Source organism: Hippopotamus amphibius, chromosome 16 (assembly GCF_030028045.1).
Source record: "Hippopotamus amphibius kiboko isolate mHipAmp2 chromosome 16, mHipAmp2.hap2, whole genome shotgun sequence".
Classification (NCBI taxonomy): domain Eukaryota; kingdom Metazoa; phylum Chordata; class Mammalia; order Artiodactyla; family Hippopotamidae; genus Hippopotamus; species Hippopotamus amphibius.
The window spans coordinates 53,435,714-53,462,297 of record NC_080201.1 but is presented as its reverse complement, the minus strand read 5'-3'; the positions used below and the strand labels follow the sequence as shown (position 1 = coordinate 53,462,297).

The 26,584-nt window shown below is 48.9% G+C and overlaps 3 protein-coding genes across 4 annotated transcripts; 2 read left to right on the top strand and 1 right to left on the bottom strand.

Moving 5' to 3' along the window:
• Positions 1–3,451: 3,451 nt before the first annotated feature.
• LYPD4 (LY6/PLAUR domain containing 4) lies at positions 3,452–7,797 on the bottom strand. 2 transcript variants are annotated; one of them, XM_057713102.1, is made up of 5 exons: positions 7,674–7,797; positions 5,105–5,268; positions 4,759–4,902; positions 3,966–4,292; positions 3,452–3,719 (listed from the first exon to the last, which is right to left on the bottom strand). In XM_057713102.1, exons 2-5 carry the CDS (start codon positions 5,169–5,171, stop codon positions 3,517–3,519), a joined length of 741 nt encoding a protein of 246 aa, XP_057569085.1. In that variant the 5' UTR covers positions 5,172–5,268; positions 7,674–7,797; the 3' UTR covers positions 3,452–3,516. The 2 variants fall into 2 exon arrangements, with proteins under 2 accessions (XP_057569085.1, XP_057569086.1); XM_057713103.1 differs by lacking the exons at positions 4,759–4,902; positions 7,674–7,797 and having other exon boundaries at positions 5,057–5,171.
• Positions 7,798–8,917: 1,120 nt separating this feature from the next.
• Positions 8,918–14,528, top strand: DMRTC2 (DMRT like family C2). Its single transcript, XM_057712769.1, has 9 exons — positions 8,918–8,969; positions 10,016–10,243; positions 10,335–10,492; positions 10,755–10,831; positions 11,102–11,285; positions 11,436–11,562; positions 12,636–12,696; positions 12,852–13,026; positions 13,968–14,528. Exons 2-9 carry the CDS (start codon positions 10,020–10,022, stop codon positions 14,078–14,080), a joined length of 1,119 nt encoding a protein of 372 aa, XP_057568752.1. The 5' UTR covers positions 8,918–8,969; positions 10,016–10,019; the 3' UTR covers positions 14,081–14,528.
• A 3,876-nt stretch (positions 14,529–18,404) lies between these two features.
• Positions 18,405–26,270, top strand: RPS19 (ribosomal protein S19). The gene is made up of 6 exons (XM_057712816.1): positions 18,405–18,541; positions 19,009–19,079; positions 19,359–19,459; positions 24,525–24,708; positions 25,250–25,304; positions 26,205–26,270. The coding sequence occupies exons 2-6, from the start codon at positions 19,009–19,011 to the stop codon at positions 26,229–26,231; spliced, it is 438 nt and encodes a 145-aa protein (XP_057568799.1). The 5' UTR covers positions 18,405–18,541; the 3' UTR covers positions 26,232–26,270.
• Positions 26,271–26,584: the final 314 nt, after the last annotated feature.

Below are 26,584 nucleotides of genomic sequence, written 5' to 3'. Positions count from 1 at the left end.
ATAAACAATCCTATAGAAAAAGAAACCAAAAAAATAAAATAAATAAGCATTTTACAAAAGAAGCACAGCCAATATACATATGGAAAGACACTCAATACTTAGTAATCAGGGAGATACTTGCTCGGACCACAACGAGATGTCATTTTACAGCCACCAGATTGGCAAAAACTTTAAAGTTTGAAAAATTGGAGGTCATGTGGACAAACAAGAACTCTTTACTCTCTCACCAGTAATGTAAAATTGCTCCCACTACTTTGGAAAACAATTCGACATTATTTCCCAAAGCTGAACAAACCTGCAGCCCAGTAATTCCATTCCTGGGGGTATACCAAGGAGAAACTCTTACACATAAGCACAAGGGGACATGTACAAGAATATTCACAGCACCAATAAGTCCAAAAACTGAGAGGGTGGGGAGAGGGGAAATCTAAGCATAACTGACAAGAACTGTATTGTGATACAATAACACAACAGGAGATGATACATCAATGAAAATGCAAGAACAAAACCACACAGTGGAACATGGACGAATATTAGAAATATGATGGTGAATTTTTAAAAAGCAAGTTCCAGAAAACTATGTATATGATAAACCATTTTACAAAAGGAAGCAAATCTAAACATCATTTCTTATTTACACATATTACGCATATGTGAACACAGTACTTAAAAATCCAAGCCAAGTAAAATGTAGGGTGGTGGTTACTTCACGAAAGGAGGCAAGGAGATGTGATAGGAAGAAACGTATAGGTAAGATGCAAGTTTCTCCTGATAGCCTATTTCTTAGGTTGAGTGATATATTTGTGGGGTTCATTACATCACACTCCATATCCAATATTTTTGTTACATATAATATTTTGTACATAGTAAATATGACAGTGAGTCAAAAATGATCCGCACTCCAGTTATATTAAAACTTCTGTTGGCCACACTGTCTTATCAGCGCTTTCCATTCAAGGCTACTGTCTCCCCAGTCACTGCTGTGCAGGTGTGAATGTATTACATCAGTTCATTTGTAACTGCGGTGTGAGCAAACATGGATGTCCCACTTGCAATTTGTACAAAAGAAAAGCAGCGTGCAGTGATTTGCTTTTTGTGGTCTGGCAGTGTACCTGGTGCCATTATTTACCGAAGACTTTGTGCACAGTATGGAGACAGTGCTTTGTCGCGAAGAAGTGTGTATGAATGGATAGAAAAGTTCAAGGAAGGTCGCAAAAGTGTTAGTCATCAAGAAGGAACAGGATTCACTTCTGATGAAGAAATGAAGACAGCGGTGCATTTGTGGCTCACTTAGCCTAAAACATTTTTTAATGAGGGAATATGAAACCTTGTTGACAGATGGACAAAGTGTATTGCAAAGCAAGGAGAGGGACTTCCCCGGTGACACAGTGGTTAAGAACCCACCTGCCAATGCAGGGGACATGGGTTCGAGCCCTGGTCTGGGAAGATCTCACAAGCTGAGGAGCAACTAAGCCCATGGGCCACAACTACTGAGCCTGTGCTCTAGAGCCCGTGAGCCACAACTACTGAAGCCCACATGCCTAGAGCCTGTGCTCCGCAACAAGAGAAGCCACCGCAATGAGCAGCCTGCACACCACAGTGAAGAGTAGCCCCCACTTGCTGCAAGTAGAGAAAGCCTGCACACAGCAGCGAAGACCCAATGCAGCCAATAAATAAATAAATAAATTTATTTTTTTAAAAAAGCAAGGAGATTGTGTCAAAAAATGATGTATTTCTCTTTTCTAAAAGTTAATTAAAATAAATTCTACAGCCAGAGTATGGATAAAAAAGATGTGGTACATATATGTAATAGAATACTACTCAGCCATAGAGAAGAATGAAATAATGCCATTTGCAGCAACATGGATGCAACTAGAGATTATCATACTAAATGAAGTAAGTCAGAAAGAGACAGACAAATACCATATGATACCACTTATATGTGGAATCTAAAATATGACACAAATGAACCTATCTATGAAACAGAAACAGAATCACGGACAGAGAGAACAGACTGGTGGTTTCCAAGGGGAAGGGGGTTGGGGGATGTATGGAGTGGGAGGTTGGGGTTAGCAGATATAAGCTTTCATATATAGAATGGATAAATAACAAGGTCCCACTGTATAGAACAGGGAACTATATTCAATATTCTATGATACACCATAATGGAAAAGAATATTTTTTAAAAGAATGTATATATAACTGAATCACTTTGCTATATAGCAGTAATTAACGCAACATTGTAAATCAACTACATTTCAATAAAAATGGGGGGGGAAAGGCAAAAAACAATACTGCATGATATCACTCATGAAATCCTAAAAAAAAACTTGACCTCATAGAAACAGAGATTCAAAAAGTGGTTGCTAGGGGCTAGGGTTGGGGGAAATAGAGAAAAGTTGGTAAAAGAGTACAAACTTTCAGTTATACGATGAGTAGGGTCTGAGGATCTAATGTATAACATGTTGACTATAGTTGATAATACTGTATTATATAATTGCAATTTGCTAAGAGAATGGAACTTGTGTTCTCACCACAAAAAAACCAAAAAGGTACATATGCGAGGTGATGAATGTGTTAGTTAACTCAATGGTAGGAATCATTTTACAATGTATACATGTATCAAATCATCATGCTGTACACTTTAAATACATTGCAATTTTGTCAATTATACCTCAGTAAAGCTGGGAAAAAAGTGACCTTGCAACCTTGAGTCTGGCTGGCTCAAAACATATCTCACTCACACAACACATACCCTTTGTATCCATGTCCATTTTTATTTCATAAATTTTTTGCACCAAAAACAAAGCAAAACAAAACAAACAAACAAAACCCTAACCAGATACTAGCACAGTATCTGACACATACCAAGTAGACACTCGGTAAGTATTTAAAATTCACCCTAATGAGCCGCAGTTCTAATTCATAAGGCCTTCATTTTATTTTTAATGGAAACAAGTCTTTATTAAGTAACTTCTAATATATCAGAAAAATAAAATTCCTATAATTCTCTTTACGGCAAATATATATATCAGTGCTTTGGCCATCTTAAGTTAAAGGCCCTTTATCATAAAATATATGGTTTTAAACTATATTCAAATTGAATTTATAACCCCTATGACTTCCCTACAAGGCCTTCATTCAAAAGGGGAGGAAATGGAGGCCCAGAAAAGGGAGAGGATTTGGCCAGGATTTCGAAGTCAATGGCTGAACCCAGGCTAGAACTCAGGTCCCCAGGAGGAGGAGGAAAAGGAGAGTGTTTGGGTTCCTCCCACAGGCTGGGCATGATTCCGTCACTTTGCCAACAATCCTCCTTCCCAAGCCCCCGGTCACTTTACAGCAAGCACTGCCCATTGCCTGTCCCTCCCCTCTGCCTCCCTGGACACAACTGGCCCTCCTCAGGCCTTTCGCGCCTCTGCAACCCTCATGGACCACAGGACCAAGCAGAAAGGCAACTCTGTAACTTTATTTCACTATGTGAAGGGGTAGGGGTGTTTGTCTGGTCCAGCTAGAGTGTCAGTCCCTGAAGGCAAACAGGAGGCCTAAGAGGATGCCCCAAGCAGGACTCTGACTAGAGGGCTCTGCACCAGCAAACTGGGCCTTCTCTAAGATGTTGAGGACCTCAGTCACTCTGATGCTCCCAATATGGTGAAAATGGGCTAAAATATTGGTGTATTCACGAGCACAGCCCATGAGGAGGAAGGTGGTATTGAGAGACCCTGTAAGGAAGAAAGGGAGGAGTCAGAGACACTTTCAAGATTCAAACATCCTGCGCCTCCTTCCAGACACCCCTCACAAACCAAGACACCTGCTTTCCCACCAAACACTCGGGCACCAGGCACCTTCCCCCACCCCTCCTTGGAATTCCCCCTATTCCCTCTCTGAGTCCCACCCACCTCCCTCAAAGATGGGAAGGCAGAAGGCCTAGAGCAGACACCTGAGAAAGAAAGTTTCTCTTCTCTCACCTGCCTGAAATCTTAAGGTGGAACTGTAACAGTTAGTAGCGTCATTGGGACAACGCTCAGTGGTAACAAAATTTGGGAGGCAGTCCTTAGAGTGCTCGCCCACACAGCTTGGGCAACTATGGGAAGAAAACGCTAAAGTCTTAGGAGTCTTGGCCTTGAGTTTCACAAAATAATCCATGTTGGTGAGGTTATTGCAGAGATATGTCCGGCAGATACGGCTATAGGAGGCAATGGACAATCCGGGCGGTGAAACGAGGTAGGAGACTTGCGGGGGGTAAGATGAGGCTGGGCTGCAGCCTTTAAAACCCACAATTCCCTTTTTGGTCCCTGAGGAGCAGAACATTGGAGAGCTCTGATCAGTGTCATCAGCCACATCCGGTCCAACCTCCCACCCCACCCCCTGCTCCTCCTGCTCACTCTGCCCCATCACCAACTTTGCCTCTCCCCTGCTGTCCACTCGCTGCTCAGATTTCCCAGATCTCACCTGCCTCTCCTCACTCTTCTCCCCACAGGAGCCCCTCTGCTTCTCTCTCCCTTGTGTCCCAAATTTGTCTTCTCTCCCAGAGTCCCCCCTCCTCCTGGGATCTGTCCACCTCCTTTCTGCCTTCTTATCCAGCCCACACCGCAACCAGCTGGGTCCTGCTCCTCTCCTGCTGGTGTCTTGATGCTGTTCCCAAACATATAATGGGGTAAATATCTGCAACTCAGAAGTCCAGAGACCCTGGCTGCTGGGAATAGAGCTGGGGGTCAGAAGAGCAAGTAAAAAAAATGTAGCAAAGTCACCGCCCTTCACCTGTCTCGATGAACACCAGTGTCTCCTCACAGCCCTCATTCAGTTTACACACCATGCTCCTCATCAGAAGCCACTGCCATCTATGGAGACCAACAGCTCTGAAGAGTGAAGATGTTGCTTCATAGCACAAAAGAGCTCCAGCCCCTAAAAGAGAATGTTCTTCCAGTCATCTGCCCACTCACATTCCCTTCTCAGCCCCTGAACCTCCAATCAAGAGCTCAGCCTCCACAGTTCTGTCTCCCCAGGGACCCAGATATGCAGCTGTCCTTCCCCCAGTAACATGAATTCAGCCCCCCACCCACCCCAGCCAAGAGGGTCCCTAAGCATCTAGCCCAACAGGACATACAAGGTGGAGTGGAAATGGCCCCTAGGAGACAGAGAAGCTGCACAGGGCTCAAATGCTGAGGTCCCATGGTCCTGTGTCTGGATCCTGGATGCTGGAGCTCGGTCTGGAATCAATTTCAATCTAGGTCTCAAGCACAGTTCTTGCCAGCCTCTGGGTCACTGTTTCTGGAGCAGAAAGTTGATTATCAGTTTCTGTGACATAGGCTCCCTGAGACCTTCAGGGACACAGGTCTTCCCATCTCCATAGTCTCCCCTCCAACCTAACCCAAATCCACATTAGCTTCTCAAATCCTGACTCTCACTCTTCTGTTTAGGTTCTGCCACTGGATATGGTACTGAACAGAGGATGCTGTCTTATTCAAAGGATTGCTACTATACAGGCTGTTCTCCATTCAGAGACAATGAGATCAGAACAACAAATGTGTGTGTGGAAGTTAACTGACATATTACTAAATAACCCTTGACTCGAAAAAGAAATTAAAAGGTATTTAGAACTGAATAATAGCAAACATACTGCATGTCACACACACACGTACATGTAAAATCTAACGAAAATTGAATAAGGCCTGTAATTTAGTTGAGTATTGTACCAATGTCAACTTCCTGTTCATATAGTACAGGTATACAGAATGTCCCTATGGGGAACTGGAAGAAGAGTTTAGACTCTATTTTTTCAACTTCTTGTGAGCCAATAATCATTTCAAAATCAAAAGGTTTTTTTAACTCACATCAAAATTTGGAAAGCTGATTTCTAAATCAATATTTAGAAGTAAACATAATTTAAATATACTCATTAGGAAACAAGAATTACAAAATATGTTTATGAATTAACTCAAGAAGTTATATAAGGGGCAACAAAGCATCCCCCCCCCCAAAAGTGATAGAAATAAAGATGACAGAAATCAATGAAATAGAAAACAACAAAACATTATTACAAAAAACAAATATTTGACAATATTACTAAGATAATTCTCCAGCAAATCTAATCAAGAAAAAAACAGATGAAAATACAGAATGAAAAATAGGAATTAACAGACATCATATGTTCTAAGAATAATAAAAGTGTTATTAACAACTCTACATTTATAAATTTGAAAACCTAGGTGAAGTGGATAAGTTTCTAAAATAATACGAAATGCCAAAATTGGCATAAGAGGAGCATGTGCAAAGTCTTAAACCAATGAGAATGGTCAAGGATCTCAGGAAAATTGACAAGAAAAAGAGATCAACCCCAGTAGGGGATGGGCCAAGCACATGAAGAGGCAATTCTCAGAAAAGTAAACCAGAAAGGCTAACAAGCATGTGAAGAAACACTTGAGCTCAATAATCAGAGAAATGCAATGTATCCAAACGTGCATCTATCAGACTGGCGAGGGATCAGAAAGCTGGAAAAATATGAGCATTGGTAGGACTGTGGGGCTACAGAGACCCTTGTGCACTGCTGCTCAGGGGGTAGCTGGGGCCAGGGATAGGGTCCTCTTCTGGACCCTGAGGAATGGAGGAGCTGAGAGTTCTGATCAGTGTCTCAGGCCCAAAGTATCCATTATTGTATGGCAATACTGGCAATAGTTAGTCAAATTAGGTTTAAAAATAGCCATCTCTGGTATATCCTAGGTACACATAACAGAGATTTCCACCATCAACTACAAAGGAACACATACAAAGATGCAGCATTATTGTGGTGACAGTGAGCCGAAGGCAATGTGGGTGTCCCTCCCTGAGACCTAGTGAACATGCAACATGCAGGGAATGCACACCATGGAATAGCATGTAGCGGTTAGAAGCAACTGGTTAGATGTAAGTATCACATGCACATGGATGGATCATAAAAACACAGTGCTGATTATTTTAAATGACAAATAATACAGTCACTTGCATACATTAAAACATCATGCACATAAAACACTGCGCATCTTGCAAGAACACACACAATCTAATGGATATACATTAGTCACCTGAAATGAGTGCCTATGGGACAGTTAGGGAATAAAAGTGGGGAATTGGGGATCACTGGAAGTAACTAAAACACTGTAGGTAGTACAAAGTTCATAGACTTTGGACTTAAAAACAGACCAAGGTTGGAATCTTTACGTCTCCACTGACTAGCTGTGCAATCTTGTGCATCTTATTGAACTTACGTATAAAATATATTAATAATATATCTCATAGGGTCATTGTTGAAAATTAATAAGATTATTAGTATAAAATGGCAGGCAAGTGCTAAGCTCTCCAAAAATGTTGGTCCCCCTATCTCTCTCTCAACTATCAAGGTTGACCGCTTTAGCTGGCATTCAAACATCCCACACACCCTCACCCTTCATCCCCCAGATTGGCCCCTAATAACCTTTCCAACTTTGTCTAGTACTGCTCCCCTGCACAGCAGTCCAGCTAGAGGTCACTTCTGCCACCCGTTTCTGTCCAGAACACCTGACACAGGATCTGTAAGCCAGAAATCTGCGGCAAAATAAGAGGCCAAGACCAGCAGAAAAGATGCGACACAAGAAGGGGAAAGGAAGGCTGACAAAGGATCAAACAAAGGAGTTGAACCAAGCAGAGAAGATGGCACACACCAGCCTGGAATGCAAAACGACAGCACCCAGCAATCTGAGCACAAGCACGGACAGAACCAGAAAAGGGTGGAATGAAATCCTCAAGAGAAAAGGGATGGAGTAGTGGTCAGAGGAGATGCTATCCCTACAAAAGAGAAACCACACAGAGAAGGAGAAGGAGAAGCAAATTGATGGGATGGACCTTGCAGGGAGTAGAGTGGCAGAAAAATGAGGAGTGGGGCACAAAGACCAGGATCTCAGGGGAGAGAGGAGGCAATCTTAGAGGCTCAAAGAGAGAAAAGGAGAGAGCGTGGGATGGACAGAGAAAAGAGGACAACACAGAATGGGGAGGGAAATCGTGAGATGGGTCTAATAGAGATGCACAGAGAAGTCTACAATTACAGAGTGGAGCCCCGAGAACGGGATGAAATCCGGGAGGAAGATGAACCCAGAGGGTGGAAAGGGTTAAAAAGACAAAAACCACCACAGAAGCCTCGGGAATCAAAGAGGGGGGTGGGAGGAGAAGTAGGGCGGGCTATGAGGGAATGAGGCACGTGGAGAAAGGGGTTCTGAAAATCAGCAGGATGAACAGAAGAGAGACCCTCAGAGAAAGTAAAAGTCAAAATTTAGGAAAATCAGCACCAGCACGGACGATAAGAGACACAAGGAAAGGGGCTTGGCGTGAGAATGTGGGACCCGAGAAGGAAACAGGAATATCACGGGGCGGGGAACATAAAAGGAGAAGGGTGGATCGGGAGCTGGGGCAGCAGGAGAGAAGCGAGAGAAAACACGGGTCCACGCAGCGAAGAGGAGCCGCCCGAGCAGAGTCTAGGCCAATTGCTCAAAACGCGCCAGCGGTGCTGTGGAGGCCGGAGGGCAAAACTGCGCGTGCGCAGATGAGTCCAGGTCACGGCTGGCTGGAGGGTGGACCTGGCAGCCGTTCCTGGGGGGCAGGGCCAGCCTAGTCCTGGAATTGGTACTCGACGGCCCATTGGCCACCTCCCCAAAAGGGGTGAGAACAATCTGGGAAGGCAAATCACAAGGGGAGAAAGTAGTGGCGCAAGCCTCAACTCGACGCGCTATTGGCTAGTCCAGCGTGAGGAGAAGCGGCCCGGAAGTAAAAGGGTGGGCCGTCAGTGCAGGATCTTGAAGTGCATTGGTCGCTCGACTCGGCGGTAGGAGGTGCCGCTTGAAGCTCATTGGTCCTTGTGAGAAAGGGGTGGGAAAAGTGGCACGAGCTCGGCCGTTCCTCACGCCACTACCTCACCGCCTCTTTTCGCCTTCTTCTGACTGAGTTTAACTCTGCTCGAGGCTGTGGTAACCGCAGGCTGACGACGCGAACACGACCCCGCCTCTCCCTGTCCCTTCCCCTCCCTCTCTGGCGCTGGACTCCCCGCCCCAGACATGTCCTCGCCTGCCCCTCGCGCTCCTAGCTTCTCGCGCCCCCCTCGCCCCTCCCCCACCCCGAGGCCCCGGGGCCCCGGGGCCCCCTCCCCGAGCCCCGCCCCCTCCCTGGGACCCTGGAGCGGGACGGGGCCTCGGACCCAGCATTTGGGGAGAGAGCTGCAGAAGGGGGTGCGCGCGGGGAACAGCTGCGTGGGGAGGTGGGGCGGGCGCGGCTCGAAGCTACTTGTTGGGAGTGGGCGAAGGCGCGTAAAGGTCGGGCGCAGCGACTGCGCAGGTTTGCCTCCGTTTGGAAAGCGTGTGGGTGCAAGAGAGGAATCTGGGCCGTGGGAGGGGGCTTTGGGCCTAGATCAGGGACTGGCACGTGGAAGGGGTTCAGTAAACCTTTGCTGGGAGAATGGAATAATCCTTGAAAGTGAAACAAGGGATCCATGAAAACGATATAGTTACTGAGGTGCAAGGGAGTGGTCTGATTAAAAGGGGTGAGGGGGAAATTAAACTGTTGGGCGTACCTGAGGCTAAGAATTGAAAGGGGAGCATAAATGTACATGTGGGAATTGGATAAATACAGGAGGGAAGGATGATGATTGTTGAAGAGGATGCCAGGGAAACTGTGGGAGTGGGGTGTTGGTGGAAAGGGGGTGTAAGAACTGTTGCAGGGGGTGAGAGTGCGCGAGTATGCCTAGAACTGGGATTTGTGTCTGGGAAGGTACAGGTGGGCAGAGAATAATGTTTGGATCGAAAGATACATGAGAAAGGAAAGAGGAGAGAGGTTCTTCGGAATAAATATGCCCGAGGAAGGGTGAAGAAAGGAGAAAGCCAGGGGAGAAGCAAGGGTGACAGCTGAGTCCAGGGGTGGGCGAAATGGAAAAACCCATCAGGCATGGCCTTCCAGAGGCAAGAGGGCTGGTCAGGAGAGGGCCCACATGGCCACCCTGACCCTCCATTCCTGCCTCTAGATCCATGGAACCCAGTGAAATGCCTGCAGTCTACCACTGCCCTTCAGACTCTGCCACAGGGGGTGAGACCAAAGCCCCCCAGGGCATGGAGCTTATTCCCAGGAGAGCTATCAGTCGCTCTCCAACCTGCGCCCGCTGCCGCAATCACGGTGTCACTGCCCACCTCAAGGGCCACAAGCGCCTCTGCCTCTTTCAGGCTTGCGAGTGTCACAAATGTGTCCTCATCTTGTGAGTATGAGATCTAGGGAAGGGAGAGGATGGGCCTCATCTAAGAGGTGGCTGACTTGACTTTTGACGTGCCACCCCCCTCCCCCTTTAGGGAGCGCCGAAGGGTCATGGCTGCCCAGGTGGCCTTGCGTAGGCAGCAGGAGGCACAGCTAAAGAGGCACCTGGCTCAGGGACTGATGAGGAGAGGGGCAGCTCCTCCCAAAGCTCCCTGCCATGTCAAGAAAGGAGGCACTCAACCAGGGGTCCACCGTGAGTGTCTCTGGCCAGGGCCAGGGCAGGAATTTTGGCAGAGAAAGGCTAAGTAGGAAAAAGAGTCCCAGTCCTGCCATTGAATTGGCAAGATGTTTCTGTTCTCTGGTCCTCACCCTCCCCAACTATAAAATGTGATTAAGTGTTGGGAGGACGTAGTGAGATCTGTGGGTAGAAATGGGACAGAGAACTCAGTTTGGGGTTGAAGTGGGATGGCACTCAGGAGAAAGAGCTCACCAAAGCTCTCCCTGTTCCCTTACAGCTGGGAAGGAGAACATAGCACCCCAGCCTCAGCCTCCCCATAGGGCAGTCCCACTGACACTGACACCCCCTGGGAAGGTAAGGAAAACCTGGGCCCTGAGGGAGTGCCTCCTGTCCTAGCCCCTGCCCAGATCCCTTTCTCTGTGCCCTCAGCACCTGGGTTCTAGGTCCAGCCCTTACTTGCTGTCATCTTAGGCAAATCACTTCTATTCCATGGGCAAAATGCGGGGGTGGGATTTTACCACCCTTCAAGCTCTGAGGTTTTGGGGTCCTACCTCCATCCTAGAACATACCCATTCCTTCTCCAGTGTTGTACTTTACTGCAACCTATGTCCCCTGCCCTTGCAGGAGAACTCCCGGGGACCTCTGCTGCTCAGCCGTCCCTCAGAAGCCTTGCCTTTGCCCTGGACTCCAGTGCCTCCAGGCCCTTGGGCCCCTGGACACTGGCTGCCTACAGGCCTTTCCATGCCAACCCCAGTGGTGTGCCGCTTGCTATGCCAAGAACCTGCTGTCCCTCTGCATCCTTTCCCTGGTAAGATGAATTCAACATTAATTCAATAGGTATTTGAATGACTATATACCACTATATCAGAAAAAGAAGAGGAAAAAGATACAGGGTAGGAAAAGGAAAGACAGAATCTATGACCTCTGCATACACTCTAAATTCTCTTATTCTCATTAGGCTTTGACCCTGGCACTGCCCTCCAGCTGCCCACTCATGGGCCCCTCCCAACCTGCACAGGATCTCACCCAATACTGACTGCTCCTCTTTCTGGAGAATCCCAAGGGTCCTCTACCCTGCCCCGCACGTGAGTAGGGAGAAAAAGATATGTTTATGATGTTCCTAACCCTGTGCTGGACACCATAGTAGATGGTAAAAAAGAAGAAAAGGGTGAGGCAGAGCTCTCCTAGCTCTACCATTGCCTAGCTGTGAACCTTTGTACAAGTATCTTTACCTCTCTGAGCCTGTTTTTCTATCATTAAATTGGAGACACTACTACCTCTTGATAATAATGAGGATTAGCAAAAACCTATGGAATACACCTAGCACTAGCCCTGGCCTTAAATAGATAGTGGCTATTAAATCCACTTGAATTAATGAGATAGGGTTGAACTGCCTGCTGAAGTGCGGGGGGGGGGGGGGGGGGGGCAGGGAACGACATGATGGTAAGAGCCTCAGAGGCCTAGGAGAGAGGCCAGAGGCCATTAGAGAAAGCTTCCTAAAGGTGGGCCAAGCTGCTCCTCAAGTTCCATGGGAACTGGGGAACTAGGAGGGAAGGAAACCAGACTCTGGTAGGGCAGGAACAGTCATTTCAATGTTTTGTCAGTTTTGTTTTGTTTTTTATTTTTTTAACTTTTTTTTTTTTAGATTTGTTTATTATTTATTTATTTTTGGCTGCATTGGGTCTTCATTGCTGCATGCAGGCTTTCTCTAGTTGTGGCGAGCGGTGGCTTCTCTTGTTGTGGAGCACAGACTCTAGGCACGTGGCTTCAGTAGTTGTGGCACATGGGCTTAGTTGCTTTGTGGCATGTGGGATCTTCCCAGCCCAGGGTTTGAACCCATGTCCCCTCCATTGGCAGGCGGACTCCCAACCACTGTGCCACCAGGGAAGTCCCTTGTTTTGTTTTTTAAACTGACACCAATTATTTCCCATAATCGTCACCATAGCCCTGGGAGGAAGATGCTGACAGATATTTTCATCTTAGAGACAACAAAGCAGGCCAAGACAGAGGAAGGGACTTGCCCAAGGCCACAAAGCCTAATGACCCAGCAGGCACTCAGATTCCCAGAGCAGAACATAGCAAAATCCTGCCCCTCTTCCCACGTGTACATGTCTATCCATGTGTTTAATCCTCTGGCATTTTTTCTCCTTATTTCCAGATGCTCGACTCTGATACTCCAGCCCTGTGGCACCCCAGACCCTCTTCTGCTGCAGCCACAGGTCCTGGGGAAGAAGTGGGATCCAGGATCCTGGGAGGAAGTTGCTCTTGGGGAAGGGAAGAGTAGGGGATAATGAAGTAACCAGGGGCAGAGGAGCACCTGAAGAGTGGGCAAAAGTGGAGATTCCCAGTCTACTTCTCTCCCTTTCCCTTGCAGGCCCCCGGAGCCTCTCGCCTGGCCTGGACCTCTGCCTCCTCAGAGTGGCAGCTGCAGCAGGAGGCAGCCGAGGCTCTTGTGGGACTGAAAGATTCATCTCAGGCACCCCACCTGACCCCTTCTGGCCCCCCCAACCCTGCCTGGATCTCCCTGCTCCACCCCTGTGGCCCACCAGGTAACCTGTTCCCTAAAAGAAGAGTATGGGATAGGCATGACTGAGAAATGGAGGTACTGGAGTGAGCAGGGACTAACCAAGGGATCAGGAAGTCGACAAGTTGAAGATCCCAGGCCCAGGCCCCAAGCTTTTCAACCTAGCCCCTGGGATTACAGTTGAGAGTTATTCAGTGAATCTGTTCTATCCTTTTTGTGCTCAAAAGCAAATGTCCAGTGCCCTGATGTCAAGGAAAGTGAGGCCTGAGAGAGGTAGGGATTTGCCTGAGGTCGTATAGCAAGACAGTGGCAAAGCCTGGTCTCCTGACTCCAACCCAAGGCTTTTTCTCTGGACCCAAGCTGCCTGCTGAAGTCTGGAGAGGGGCTGAAGAGGTACAAAGGGTCTGGCCTGGAAGGAGATTTGATAACTGCCTTCAAGGAGTTCCATTCTATTTGGGAAACCTGGATGCCTTCACTAAGCTCAGTGACAAACCTGGAGAGAACTAGAGGAATTTTGAGGCATGAGAAACACTTATGAGGACAGAAAGGGAAGGCTGAGATTTCTCCTGTCCAAATTAATGGATTGGGCATGCTCTACAGGTGAGGAAACTGGCCTGGAGGAACTGCTGGAATAGAAGTAGATGAGTTTCGAGGGGCTTCTGATCATGGAGGTCAAGCATGCCAGGCTTAGGCATCTAGACAAGCAACTGTACATGAAGGAGAGCAAGGGAATGTTTCTGGGCTAGGCAGGGACATATTCAGAAACTTTAGAAAGACAGGTATGGTGGCTGTGATGGAGGGATTGGATGAGGCAAGACTAGAAGTGGGAAAATCAGTGAGTAGGAAGTGTTTGCTATAATCCAGGTGAACAAAGATGGACCTGGATTAGATGGGGTAAAAAGAGAGGGTTTACTGGGAGGGGAAATGGATGTGACCTGGTCCTGCCCCTTTCCTTCCTGCCTGTAGCTCCTGCTGGAGGAAGAGGATTCCAGCCTGCTGGCCCCTCTCTCCGACCCAGTCCAGCCCCTTCCGTGGCTCTGCATATTGGGCATCTAGGGTCCATCTCCCTCCTAAGCTAGAAGCCCAGAGGTAGAGGCCTCACTGGGGTAGGGGGGCAAGAGTCTGCAGTCATTGCATATTTGGTATTTTAAGTACAGATTTGTGCATGGAATTTAATGTAGTACAAGCTTCAGGCTTTTTTAAAGCTCACACGTACTTTGTTAGCTTTTGGTTCATTTTGTAGCATGGCTGTTTCCTTGACCGAAGGTGGATATTCTCTTACCTTCCTTGGGTCCTGGGACCTTTTAAAATCCCCCAACAAAGAGAAAGTTGTGCAGTTTAAGCTAACCAGTATCTAAATAGATTTTTGCACGAGTTCATGTTCCAGGGTATTTATTTGACATGTGATTCTGTATATACCTATGCACTCATGTCTGTCTCCATGCGTGTGAAAACAGGAGAGTATTTTCATTTTGTGTCTAGGTTTGTGTGAGTAAGCAAGAAATAAACATGTGTTGTTTTAAGCCACTAAGATGTGGGGATTGTTTGTTACCGCAGCCTAACCCAGTCTGTTTTGACTAATAGAAAAGACTTATTCAATTCACTTCGCAAAGTGAAAATCAGTTATTTAGTAACTACCACAAATAACTATAAACTTGGATTTCTTTTTATGGCCAGATAAGAAAGAGTGCTGGGGAGACACAGTAGGTGATTCACTGATTCAATAATTAAGTGACTGCTCTGTGCCAACCACAGACAGTTTCCAGCTGTCCAAAGGGGCACAAGTTGAAATGCCTACAGGGCTGAGCAGATCATATAAATGAGTAAAGAAGGCAGAGGAGCCCTAGAAAACTGAGAATGCATGCCTTACTTAAGGGGGCAGCTTCTTTTTGGCCCCCACTGGATTGCTTCCAGGCAGGAATGTGGGCTCGGTATTGCCATATCTTTTGATTTTTCAAGAGAAGCTGGAAAAGTAGATTTTGGGGGGGGGGGGTGCACGGGCTTAGTTACTCCATGGCACGTGGGATCTTCCTGGAGCAGGGATTGAACCTTTGTCCCCTGCATTGGCAGGCAGATTCTTAACCACCACGCCACCTAGGAAACCCTAGATTTCTTTTTAAAACATCTTAATTTTCAAATGTTGGCTTGGTTTTCTTCTTTAAATCCTATGTAGGTAAAAAAAACAAAACAAAACATCTTCAGGCCAACTTTGGTCAATGGAATGCCAATTTAATGCTAATCTAACGTGGCATTTTTCAAATGGAAGACTGAGACCAATCAAGACAGGACGAATCAAGTTAGTCTTAATCTAGGGTTTTTCCTGAACTAAGGAGGTTCATATATCTAAGTTTTGAAGGACCTATAAAAGATTAGTGACAATTATTATCATTTATTGAGTACCCACTGTATGTAATTCACATATATCCTCACAGCAACTTTGTAAGCTATGCAGGATTACTCCCATTTTACAAATAAAGGAACAAGCTTAAAGAGATAAAGTGACTTGCCCTAGAATTTTAGGGAAAATTTCTAGGCAAATATTGGAGAAAGTTTCCTCTTTCTTGCCAGGCCCCAAACCAATTAATAGGTAATTTTTATAATACATACAGTGAAAAATTCAGGACTCCAGGAGACAGACATAAGTCCCAAGGGTTTTTCAGAAAGTCTTTATTTTTCTACTCAAGGTAGCAGTAAGTAATCATATCTTACTCACATTTGTTTCTTAATCCTCTGCTGTCAAGTCCTTCTCCTTGAACTGTTCCAAGCACGTGAAGACCTGTTGAGCTATTCCAGAGACATGAAGACTTGGAGACTCCCATCCCCATTCCCACTCTTAGAAGGGCCAAACAGAAAGATCAAGGGACATGCCTGATCACTGATTCTTTTTCCTAATGTTACCTACACCTTTTTATTCAAAATAATTGATGGTGATGGCATCCAATTACAACTTGCTCTTTTCTGGTTTGAGGCCTTGAGAAAGTGAGCTGCTTCTAATTCTAATAGATTACGGAGCAACAAATCTCCAACACTTTTCAGGATTCAGTGCAAGATAATCAAAGGACCAAAGTCTGCTTCACACCTTCCTTCCCTGACCTTGTTTTAACTTAGATATATGATTGCCCCTTAATAGACCTGCCTAAACTTTGCTGTGCCATGCTTTCCCAGTGACAGATAACCAAGCCCACAGTCAAGGGGAAGGGAAGCATTGAAACATGCAACATGGCTAAGACCCTGCTATTCAGGGCTGACCAAAGGTCTGGAGTACACCAACCTCACACAGCTGGGAAGAGAAAAAGGGAAAGTATAATTTGAGGTTAAAGGATGACATGAGAAAAGGGAGAGAAAAAAGAAAATGATGGAGACTGGAAGAAGGGAGCTGGGGGCAGGCCACTCTTTACAGACCCATTTCTCTGCAGCCCATCTCCCCTTCTTGTCATATCTGGCAGGGCTTTTTACACTACTGGCTAGGCCTGCTTTGTCTATCAGATTGTCAAGGCTTCCCCATTGGTGCCTGCGGGAGAGGGTGGAGGCCCTTCAGAGGTCAGCTGTGAGGAAAGGGGCAGATTTACAGATTGCTCATGCTCCTGAGTGGCTGCAGCCTCCTTCCACCTGCGGTTGTGCGCAGCCAGTGGGCTCTTGGCCTCTGACCAGCATTTGGAGACTAAAGCCAATACACTGGAAGCACTGTTGCATGTCACTCCCTTTCCCATTACCTATTGCCAGGTGAGGAAAGGTGTTGCCCAGGTATTGAGTAAATTGTCCCTCCTCTAAGCTTCCTTCACATACCTGATGTTCTGCAGAAATAACCAGTGAGTTTCCAAATTTGAAGCACCAGCCTGCGCCTCTCTCCAAACAAGACTCCTTCCCCACAGACACCCATATTTCACTTCAGGAGCTCATTTTACATTTTGCCCTTTGGGAGTCCATGCTCCCTTTCACTTCAGCCCTATGTGAACCTGGTCCACTCCTGAGCACACTCCTTGACCAATGTAGAACCGACATCATACCATCCATCCCCATCCAGTTTCTCTACTCAGATCCTCATTGCCTGGTCCATGTAGACCTCATTCTGTATACCTGTCCCATTGTGTAGCTGGCTCTGCAGCCACCAACATATGTTCACATAGACAGTCCTATAACCCATGCCCTGCATAGACTCTCATTCTTTTTATCTGACAGTGTCCCTGATAAGCCCGTTAGGTAGAGTTCCTTACATTCCCTTGGCCCCTAGTTTACAGGACTGATCACCCTAAGCTGTGCCTATCTCTGTCCAACTGTGTCTTCCCCTACAAGAATAAGTACTCTTAGAGGGCAGGGCCTGTGGTCAACTCCTCTCTGGGTGTTCAGAATAAATGATTAAGTAAACATGTTGTCTTGATTCCTTACGAATTTTTTTTTCTCTACGAAGTTAATGTACTCTAACGTGGCCTCTCCTCTGATCACAACATGAACAACTTCCTACCCTCAAACCATTTTTTAAGAGGTATTTTTCTTTTGAGCAATTTTTACATTCACAGCAAAACTGAGCAGAAAGTAGGAGTTCCCAGAGTCCCCCTGCTCCTCCACAGCCTCCCCTACTATCAGCATCCCACAGCAGAGTGCTTCATTTGTTACAACTGCTGAATCTACACTGACACGTTATAGTTTACATTAAGATGCACATTTAAATGTTTTCTCCTTGCGGCAAGTTAGCTACTTTATCAAACCACAGGTGTGTCCTTTGTGTTCTTGGCTGTTGGAACTTAGAAGGGTTAAACTAGATAATGCATGTAGTACTACATAATGTTTACCTGTGCCTGCCACACAAAAAATATTTGTTGATAGAATTAATATGTGTGCAGTACGTGGGAAGAGACTCAGGCGTTAGGAGGCAGAGCTGGACTTCCCTGAAGATCCCGCCTCTGCCCCTTTGTCCCTGCCCTTATCTGCTCCCCGCCTCCAGTGCCTCATTCCCAGTCCGCTCTCCTGGGCGGTGGTGAAGCAATTTCCGCCCTAAGAAGGGTGGGGCTTCCGTCCCTTCCTGATCTCGCGAGTACTGCTGGTTAAGGAAGAACAGGTAGTGAGCACATTTCTTCCCTGCCCTTCCCCTGGGCTCCGGATCACAGTTCCGCCCTTACTAGCCCCACTTCCTACCAGAAAAGCCACTTCCGCCCGGAAAAGGAGTCGTCCCGCTGGGGGCGTCAGGAGTAGCTTGGTCTATTTCCTGTCCACCCAACTTCGCCATAACTTCCGCCAGGAGATACAGTCTCCGCCGCTCTTTTTTCCATCGACGATCGACGCAAACGAAGCTAGATTCCCTCCAGCTCAAGACAAGAGCTTCTCGCTCTATCATGCTGTAGGAGGAAACAAGCCTCCACCCTCACACCACACCCTCCCACGTCCGCGGAGAAGCCACATTTGCCCTGAGAGAGGCGGAGCCGCTTTCTTCTAACCCCGCTCTCGCGAGCTCTCGAAACTCTCGCGATAACCGACGCCCGACTTGTGCGCCCGGGAAACCCCGTTGCTCCCTTTCCCCTGGCTGGCAGCGCGGAGGCCGCACGGTAAGGGGAGCGCTCCGGTCCGAGCCGGGTGCGGGGCTTCGGGGCCTGATTCTCGAGCCGGGAGCGTGTGCCTGGGGCCTCCGGGGCACCCGCGCGGCGCCGCCCCGCCCACTGGAGCCGCGGCCACGTGCGAGCGGCAGGCCCGGGCATGTCTGGTCCGCGCGGTCTGGGAACTGAGCCCGGGCCCGGGGGGCAGCGGGGAATGGGTGGGGGCCCAGAATCAGGGGTTGGGGTGATACAGCGTCTTCACAAATGGGAGCGGGCAGTGTTGGTGCGACCCGGAGAGACCGGGGACGTCGGTGAGCTCTGTAGGACCCCCAGACGTCGGGGCCTTTAAAGCCGAGAATTGGTGTAGGGCCTTCGGGGGTGAGGGGAGTGCGGCGGTTTAGGTCGCGTTGGGGCTGGGCCCCGACCCTTGTCCGTCGTCTCCGTCAGTCTTGTGTTCACATGCTCGACCTTCCCCGCAGATGCCTGGAGTTACTGTAAAGGACGTGAACCAGCAGGAGTTCGTCAGAGCTCTGGCAGCCTTCCTCAAAAAGTGAGCGTGGGGATGGGGGGTCCGAGTGGGTGGAGGCTGTCGTCTTTGCCTGACCCCTCAGGGCCCGCAGGCTTTCTCTTCCCTGGCTGAGGAGGCTTGTTGCAGGTCTCTGCAGCCCGCCCTTTCTGCATGAGGCCTGCGTTGTGTTTGAGTTTCAGTCTCTCTGTGTTTGGGGACACGTTGGGCTCTTGTTGATCTACAGTTGTGTTGAGGGGAGGGAATTGGGGTGGAGTTTGTGGAGACTCCTGAATTGTGCCTCTCTCACTGTCTTGGTCCCAGGTCCGGGAAGCTGAAAGTCCCTGAATGGGTGGACACTGTCAAGCTGGCCAAGCATAAAGAGCTCGCTCCCTACGATGAGAACTGGTTCTACACACGAGCTGGTGAGGAACTGGAGCCTTTGGGGGGAGGGGGGGCTGGTGTCCCTTTTGTGAGCTCTTCTTTGCCCTAAAAGATTATAAGAGAGAAATCTTCGACTCTGTCATTGCAGGCTTTGTGTGACAGTCAGTATCATGTGAGGGCCTGTGCTTTCCTCTGAGCTTGAGGGAAACCCAGGGACAAATGAGTAGTGTTCATATTTTGCCTAGAGGTGGTTCGTTTTAGAGACACGCATTGTCCTTTTAATGTCTGTGGGGTCTGTATATCAGTCAGATCATTATGTTAAACTATCTTGTTTAACAAGTTGTTCCTAACTAAGGGGTTGGGAATCTGACCAGGTCGTTTATCGCTCTAAATCTTGGCAAATCTCAGGTACTCAGAAGAAAACCTCATGGTCATTCCTTTCTCTTACCTTCTTATTAATCCTTCAGTAATGACTTCGAATGACTGACTTTAAGTATAGACCCTAACTGCACAGTGCTAGTACTGTCTCATCTGTGTTTAATGTGTCAAATTTCTCCAAGCAGTCACCCCCATGGAGGCTTACCTTGGGAGTATGGGGTGGGGTTCAGCACTGGATTGTGCCGGGGTGGCAGTCTCCGCACAGGCCTTCACTAAGGACTCTCAGCCTCTCCAGTCTTCAGCCTTCCTCTGTGAAGCGGGGGCTCTGTCCTGACGAAAGCTTGCCTGTAGGTGGGAAGCAGGGTTGTGACAAAATTCCAGAATGACCTTGAGAAGAGTTGGCCTTGGTGAAAGTTGCCCAGCACCTCAGAACATGAAGTATTTTGTAGATGGGCGGGTCACTCTGAGGCTCTAGACGAGGCACAGGGGCCAGCCTGCTTAGCCACAGCCTCTGACCCCTGAGGACTAAAAGGTCAAATCTGTGAGGTAAGTGGGTAGGTAACATATCTATTTACCCACTTCTGTGTTTTTATAGAGAAAAATGGGTCTGGTGAAGGGGAGTTGACTTGACCCCCCCTGGGCACACAGCAGCCCCAGCAGAGGGTCGGGGTGCCTGGACAAGACTATTGCTACCACTGCATCCACCTGTGTTGGGAAGCAAGGCTTGTCTGGTCCTGACTGCTCTTTGGTGATTCCCCAAGGGTCAGTAGGTCGGGGCAAGTTTGGATCTAAGATTAGGAGAAAGAATCTAATAGTTTTTCTCATTTGGTCAGGTGAATACGTATGTTTTGTATAATCTGTACCTAACAAAAATTTTCCAAATGGGAGTGGTGGTTGCTGATTTGCAGTTGATAACAGGAAGCTGAATTAACGTGCTTGGGGTCTGCCAGTTCCTGGTGCCACAGTCCACCCAACTCTTGTCATTACAGGGGCGGCGGGGAGTTTTCTCCCCTTGGCAGCATTGTGTACTTTCTTTTTCTAGGTAGGGAGAGATTAAGGGGAAATGAGGAAAGGTCCCTGGGTAATATACCCCTAGTTGAGCCTGCTGGTCATCTTTACAGTTGCTGTGGCCTCTTTCTGCCCACTGTGCACCTTCTGCAACACCTCACACTGGGTGTGTGTCCTGTGCCTGCCTTGCTGGTCTCCCTTTGGATTTCCGAAGCTCCCTTTTGACTTCACTTTCCCAGCTGGCCTAGTGGCACAGGGTAGTGATTCTAGACCAAGGTTTGTTGTGTACATTTTGTTGGGGCACAGCCATGCCAATTTGCTTGCAGTCGTGGCAGGGGCAAGAGTTGCAGTTGTGACAGACCATGTAGTCTACTATCTGACCCTTTACAGGAAAAGTTTGCCAGCTTCTGCTGGAGTCTAGAGTGCTCCCACTTAGTTTGGTAATTCATACTCTGGGCAAGTAGAGTCATAGGAGATACTTGTATATCCCGGAAGAAAGTGAGATACAGACAGGTGAAGACCCTGGGAGGGTGTGGCAGGCTGACTCCAAAACCAAAGTTTGCTATATTTGCTTTTTCTTCTCTGATCATGGGAGCTTGGCCTGTTTTGTCCCCTCAGGGGTTTGGGGCTAAAGCACAATGGGACAGTGACCTGTCCTGGGAGGCTGAGCTCTGGCAGTAAAGGCAGTGGGGCAGTGGGGGTCAAATTCTGGAGGCATATAAGAGCCAGCATGGGGTGGACAGGTACTGATTGCAGGTGTGGGGAATACAGAAGACAGAGATAGATGGCAGGGCCTTCCTGGGGGTGGCCTGGACAAGGTGCAGATCTGTAGGGGTCAGGCAGTGGTGTAGCAGGTAGTGTATGAGGGGTGAGGTATAGAGATAGAAAGAACCTGTTTCAGGAGAGTGGGGACCTGCTCTAAGGGGAGGAGCAGTGTCAAGGGGAGATCACTATAGGGCTTTGAAGGGTGTGGTGCAGTGTGGCCCTAGACAGGCTTCTTGACCTCAGTTCTCAGAAGGGCCTGTTTGGGAGGGAGGTAAGAGTACATTGTGTGTCTCAGTAGGTATCCAGCAGTGAGTGAGCAAGTGAGCAGCTGTTGAATTGGGGCGCTTGAGTGCCTTTGTTTGATTTGGTTTGGTTTTGTTTTTGCCAATGGTGTGGGGCTTACAAGATCTTAGTTCCCCAACCAGGGATTGAACCCAGGCCCCTACAGTGAAAGTGCAGAGTCCTAACCACTAGACCACCAGGGAATTCCTGCCGAAGGCATTTTATTGTAGGATGGAAGCCAGTCTGCTGAGAGGCTTCTTTTCCCCGCTTTATGATTCAGCAGGTCAGGATGGAGCCACGAATGTGAACTTAAAACCAGCAGTTGCTAGGCTGTAAAGATTTGCAAAGCCTTGTTTGGTCTGCTGTGTGCCAAGTGGAGTGTGACCCTCCCCCTCATCCACCTAGTGGCCTAGCAGGACACAGAGCTGGGTTTTGGGGATGCTGCATGGTCCTTCCTTTGCAGTTTGAGGTGAGGAGTAACTCCTCATCTGGGTTTACCAAGAGGAACAGGTTGCCACCCCAGGGATTCAGGAGAGGAGGGGAAGGAAGGGACTGAAAGAAAAGCCATTTGTGGCGTCACCTAGTTCACTGAGGCTTCATAAACACCGGTCAGGGTGGCCTGGAATTGCGTCTTTACAGCCCCACTTCAGAAGGAGGGGCTGGGGCCTAGGTCTCGCGGGCTGGGGCCTAGGTCTCGCAGGCTGAGGAGAGGAGGTGAAAAGAGATCAGTGTTCTTGTAAAGCTCAATATTTTGAGTGTTAACTTCCAATTTGTGAAGGTAATACTCTTCCTCTCCCTTCTAGTTATCAGGAAAACAACTAGCACAAGCTGCTGTGACGGGGGAAGGCCTTGTAGTACCTGACACTGCACCAGATAGTGGGGAGGGCGGGTTGCCATGCTGCGTGCCCTGTGGGACTTAGCTCCCTGACCAGGGATTGAATCCAGGCCCTTGGCAGTGAGATCATAGAGTCCTAACCACTGGACTGCCAGGGAAGTCCCTTGTACTGGCACTAAAAAAGATGGGAAACTAAGGTTGGGCTTTATTGGAGTTTGTTCTGTTGCCAGTCACTGCTCAGAGTTGAAGTAAGTTGTCCCCGTTAGTACCATAGTGCAGACCACTTAAAGGGGGCGAACTCTGTCACAGCTGACAAGGAGCGACATTGGGATCCAAATCCCATCGACCAGACAACTCTCCCTTTCATTGCTGAGGTTGGACTGAGCACTAATGCTGGTTCAGCAAGATTCATTTCTAGTGTGCAGCCTCTTCTGGGTGTTCATGAAATTAGGAGTGTTCATCTTACCCCCTTCATGAGGCTCTCATGACTTCTATGAGAGCCCAAATGGGAGAGCAAATCTCCACCAGGAGCCAGCGCGTGACCAGACAGGTACAGGAGGAATGGTGGTAGCCGTTGGACATTTGCACTGGTTTCTTAAAGGGGAGTTTTCCATGAGGTCACTCTCCTAGCAGAAGAGGGCAGGAGAGGGGCTGAGAACAAATTGTGTGCAAGAACTGCTCTGGGAGGGGCAGCTGGAGGGAAGGAGGAGTGCACCTCACCTGGTCAGTTCCACCTACCCCTTTAGCTCATGACACTGGAGGGTCATGGGTATGGCCCAGTGCCCCGTGACTCTTAGCAACAAGTCATTATTGAAGGAACGAATGCTTGACTCCCTCGCTCATCTTCAAGACTAAGGAGAATCTAATGTGCTGGTCTCTGGGGTGACCTGGAGTCCCTTGAGCTTTCAGCCAGGCAGGGCTGTGTGGTGGCCAGCATCTGTGCCCCAAGTTCCTTCAAACCTCAGTGGCCCCCTGAGGTGGAAAACCAGAACCATCTAGAGGGGTTCTCCCTCCAGAGCTGTGTGACATGAGACCAGGAGTCCCCCCCTGGAGTTTAACCTTCTCTGTAAAGGAAAATAGCACCTGACACATCCATGGCATCTTCACAGTGGCCCTCAATGAGGGACTGTTATTCCTGGTTCTCAGGTGTGGGTAGGTGACGTGCCAAGGCCACAATATCAGGCCAGACCCTAAGGCTGTCTTACTACCTCATAGGAGAGAGTGTGAAAAGCAAACAGGGCCTGGCACATACGTGTTCCACTTGAACAGAAGAGGGTTTCCGAGGAGGGTGGGTGAGGGACTTGCCCAGGCCAGTCTAGGGACCAGAGTGGGATGATGCATCTTCCAGGTTGAGAACATCCACTGCATAGGATGTCAGCCCTGCTACTGCTATTACCCAAGCTCTCCAAGGCTGGGGGGTGCTCAGTAGGTCCCTTCTCCAACTCTGTTGCCCTTCGGAGCTCCCATGGACCATCATGGCTTAAACATTTACTAGGCTCTACCCACAGAACCTCAGTCCCATCTCACAGCACAGCTAGGGCAGTAATAGCCACGAAAGTCCCTGGAGGGGCGCGGGTTCCCTGCCTGGTCACGTGGCTGTGGCAGTCCTTCCACTCACTGTGCAGCCCAGTCTCCTGAACTGGGGGTGGTGGTTAGGTACTGGGACTTGGTGGGCATTCTCATGTTCTCAGTTTCTCTGACTATAAAATGGTGAGAATCCGCTACCACACACAGAATTAGATGTGTGACCTTGAGCAAGGCCCTTTCCTAAGGCTGTCTCAGCTGTGGAGAAGTGTCTTCTCTGCCTGAGTCTTAAGTCTCCCTTGCCTCCCACCCAGCTTCCACAGCACGGCACCTGTACCTCCGGGGTGGCGCTGGGGTTGGCTCCATGACCAAGATCTATGGGGGGCGTCAGAGAAATGGTGTCATGCCCAGCCACTTCAGCAGAGGCTCCAAGAGCGTGGCCCGTCGAGTCCTCCAAGCCCTGGAGGGGCTGAAAATGGTGGAAAAGGACCAAGATGGGTAAGCAAGGGAAGGAAAGCTGAGGGTGTGGGGGTGATGGAGGAGCCTTGGGGCCAGATACCCTATAATGAGCTTATCAGGGACCATTCCCCTCCATGCACACAGTGAGGGGCCCAGTCTGTCCCGCAGTCTGCACCTGCCCCTCAAGCAGGCAGGGGATTCTCCAGAAAAGCGAACAGTAAGGGGCCTCACCCCGACCTCTCTGGCTGACTATTCCAGGCTCCAGGAAGGTAATTTAGCGACTGTCCGCTTTCATTAGCCTGCTCGTTAACTTTTCCCAATTGATTTTTCGGGGCTTTTGATCTAATGCTTGCACAAACGACACCCCGTCAGCTCCCAGGGGAGCTCCCACTCCAGCCTCCAGCTTGTTAGAATGCAGCTGACTGGGGACCTCAGTGGGACTTGGCTGGCGTCATGTGGTCCTGTGTCCAGGTGCTTTCTTGGGAAGTCTGGCTTGTGTCCAGGAGAGGCCTGGCAGGGACCTGGGATGCTGGTGAGAGCCTGCACTCACCTGGGGCTGCGTGACCCTTCTCTCCTACAGGGGCCGCAAACTGACACCTCAGGGACAGAGAGATCTGGACAGAATTGCTGGACAGGTGAGAGCTGGGCTTCTCAGCCACAGCCTGGGTTTTGTCTGATCGGTTTCCTCCCCTGGAGGGCACAGCCCAGGGAAGAAGGGTGCGGGAGAAAGAACAGTTTCTGAAAGACTTCCTGCAGGGGGCTGGTTGGAAATGCAGGTGCGTAGGTGAAGGGAGCCCCAGGCCTGGGGTGCAGCTAGCTGGGCTTGCTTCTCCTGCAGGGCACCTTCCCACACACACGACTCCCTCTTCCCAGGTCAGCCTTCTGATTCTGACTGCAGTGTTTCTTCCTTATTCTTCATGCCTTCTGAGCATCAGGAAGGGTGCCTCACAACCCAGGTGTCCATCCAGGTGCTGACTGACTATAGACACTCTGGGCCAGAGTCCCTTCACCTGTAGCCAGTCTCCCTGTCTGTAGAGTCATCTGCCCTTGCCTACCTCGGAGGGCGGTGGTGAGGATTCAGTGAGCCACAGCAGCGGAAGCCCCCAGGGCCGGGCATGAACCCATTGTTGGTTTTCTTCTTTCTGTATCATTGACTCAGGCCTCCTTGGAGGCTTGGACTGTTTAGTCACTTAGTCAAGTGTCTGAAAAGAATGGAGGTGTCAGCCCTCTGGGAGTTGGGGGTGGCCTGAAAGGAGAAGGTGTTTCTTCCAGGGCAGAGCAAGGCCTGGCACAGACAGCAGTGTGGAGGACTCAGGCTAATGGGCGGATGTGGGAATCCCACTACAGTGCTCTCTTTCCTTGAGTCCCAGTTTATGCTTCTGTAAAATGGGGAAGTACCCAAGGTTGTGAGGGTCAGTTGAGATGAAAACATGTGAAACCACAGATCAGGATGCCTGTCCTCCTGTGGCTAGTAGGGAGCTACTCTGAAGTGCCTGAACACAGACCCCACAACTGATCTTTGTCTTTTCCCACAGGTGGCAGCTGCCAACAAGAAGCATTAGAACAAATGATGCTGGGTTAATAAATTGCCTCATTCATAATCTTGGTCTGGGTCTCTTGATGGTGGGGGAAGGGCATGAGGAAGGAGCACTGCACTGCACTTCCCTTCCATTGTGAAAGAGAGGGGCCTGGCCTTCCAGGTTCAAACAGTTCTGCCCCAAGTGGGCAAGATGCTGGTGTAAGACCCAGGGGCCCTTGCACCTGCCCCACAACCTGCCTTTGCAACTCTCAGAAAAAAGAAACGGAAAATTGAAGCAGTGGCTGGAGCATTGGACCGTGCTAAAACAAAACAGGAGGACCCTGGGGCTCAGGTGCTTCTTCCCTGGAAGGAAGGAAGTGGACAAGGACAGACAGA

Coding starts and splice junctions, on each gene's coding strand:
- RPS19 (XM_057712816.1), top strand. CDS start 19,009: ATGCCTGGAGTTACTGTAAAGGACGTGAACCAGCAGGAGTTCGTCAGA. Junction 19,080..19,358: donor CTGGCAGCCTTCCTCAAAAA/GTGAGCGTGGGG, acceptor TCTTGGTCCCAG/GTCCGGGAAGCTGAAAGTCC. Junction 25,305..26,204: donor TGGACAGAATTGCTGGACAG/GTGAGAGCTGGG, acceptor CTTTTCCCACAG/GTGGCAGCTGCCAACAAGAA.
- DMRTC2 (XM_057712769.1), top strand. CDS start 10,020: ATGGAACCCAGTGAAATGCCTGCAGTCTACCACTGCCCTTCAGACTCT. Junction 11,563..12,635: donor TCCTCTACCCTGCCCCGCAC/GTGAGTAGGGAG, acceptor CCTTATTTCCAG/ATGCTCGACTCTGATACTCC. Junction 12,697..12,851: donor CTCTTCTGCTGCAGCCACAG/GTCCTGGGGAAG, acceptor TTTCCCTTGCAG/GCCCCCGGAGCCTCTCGCCT.
- LYPD4 (XM_057713102.1), bottom strand. CDS start 5,171: ATGGGACCTCAGCATTTGAGCCCTGTGCAGCTTCTCTGTCTCCTAGGG. Junction 4,903..5,104: donor GGCCATTTCCACTCCACCTT/GTATGTCCTGTT, acceptor ATTCTCTTTTAG/GGGCTGGAGCTCTTTTGTGC. Junction 4,293..4,758: donor ACTGGTGTTCATCGAGACAG/GTGAAGGGCGGT, acceptor TCTGCTCCTCAG/GGACCAAAAAGGGAATTGTG.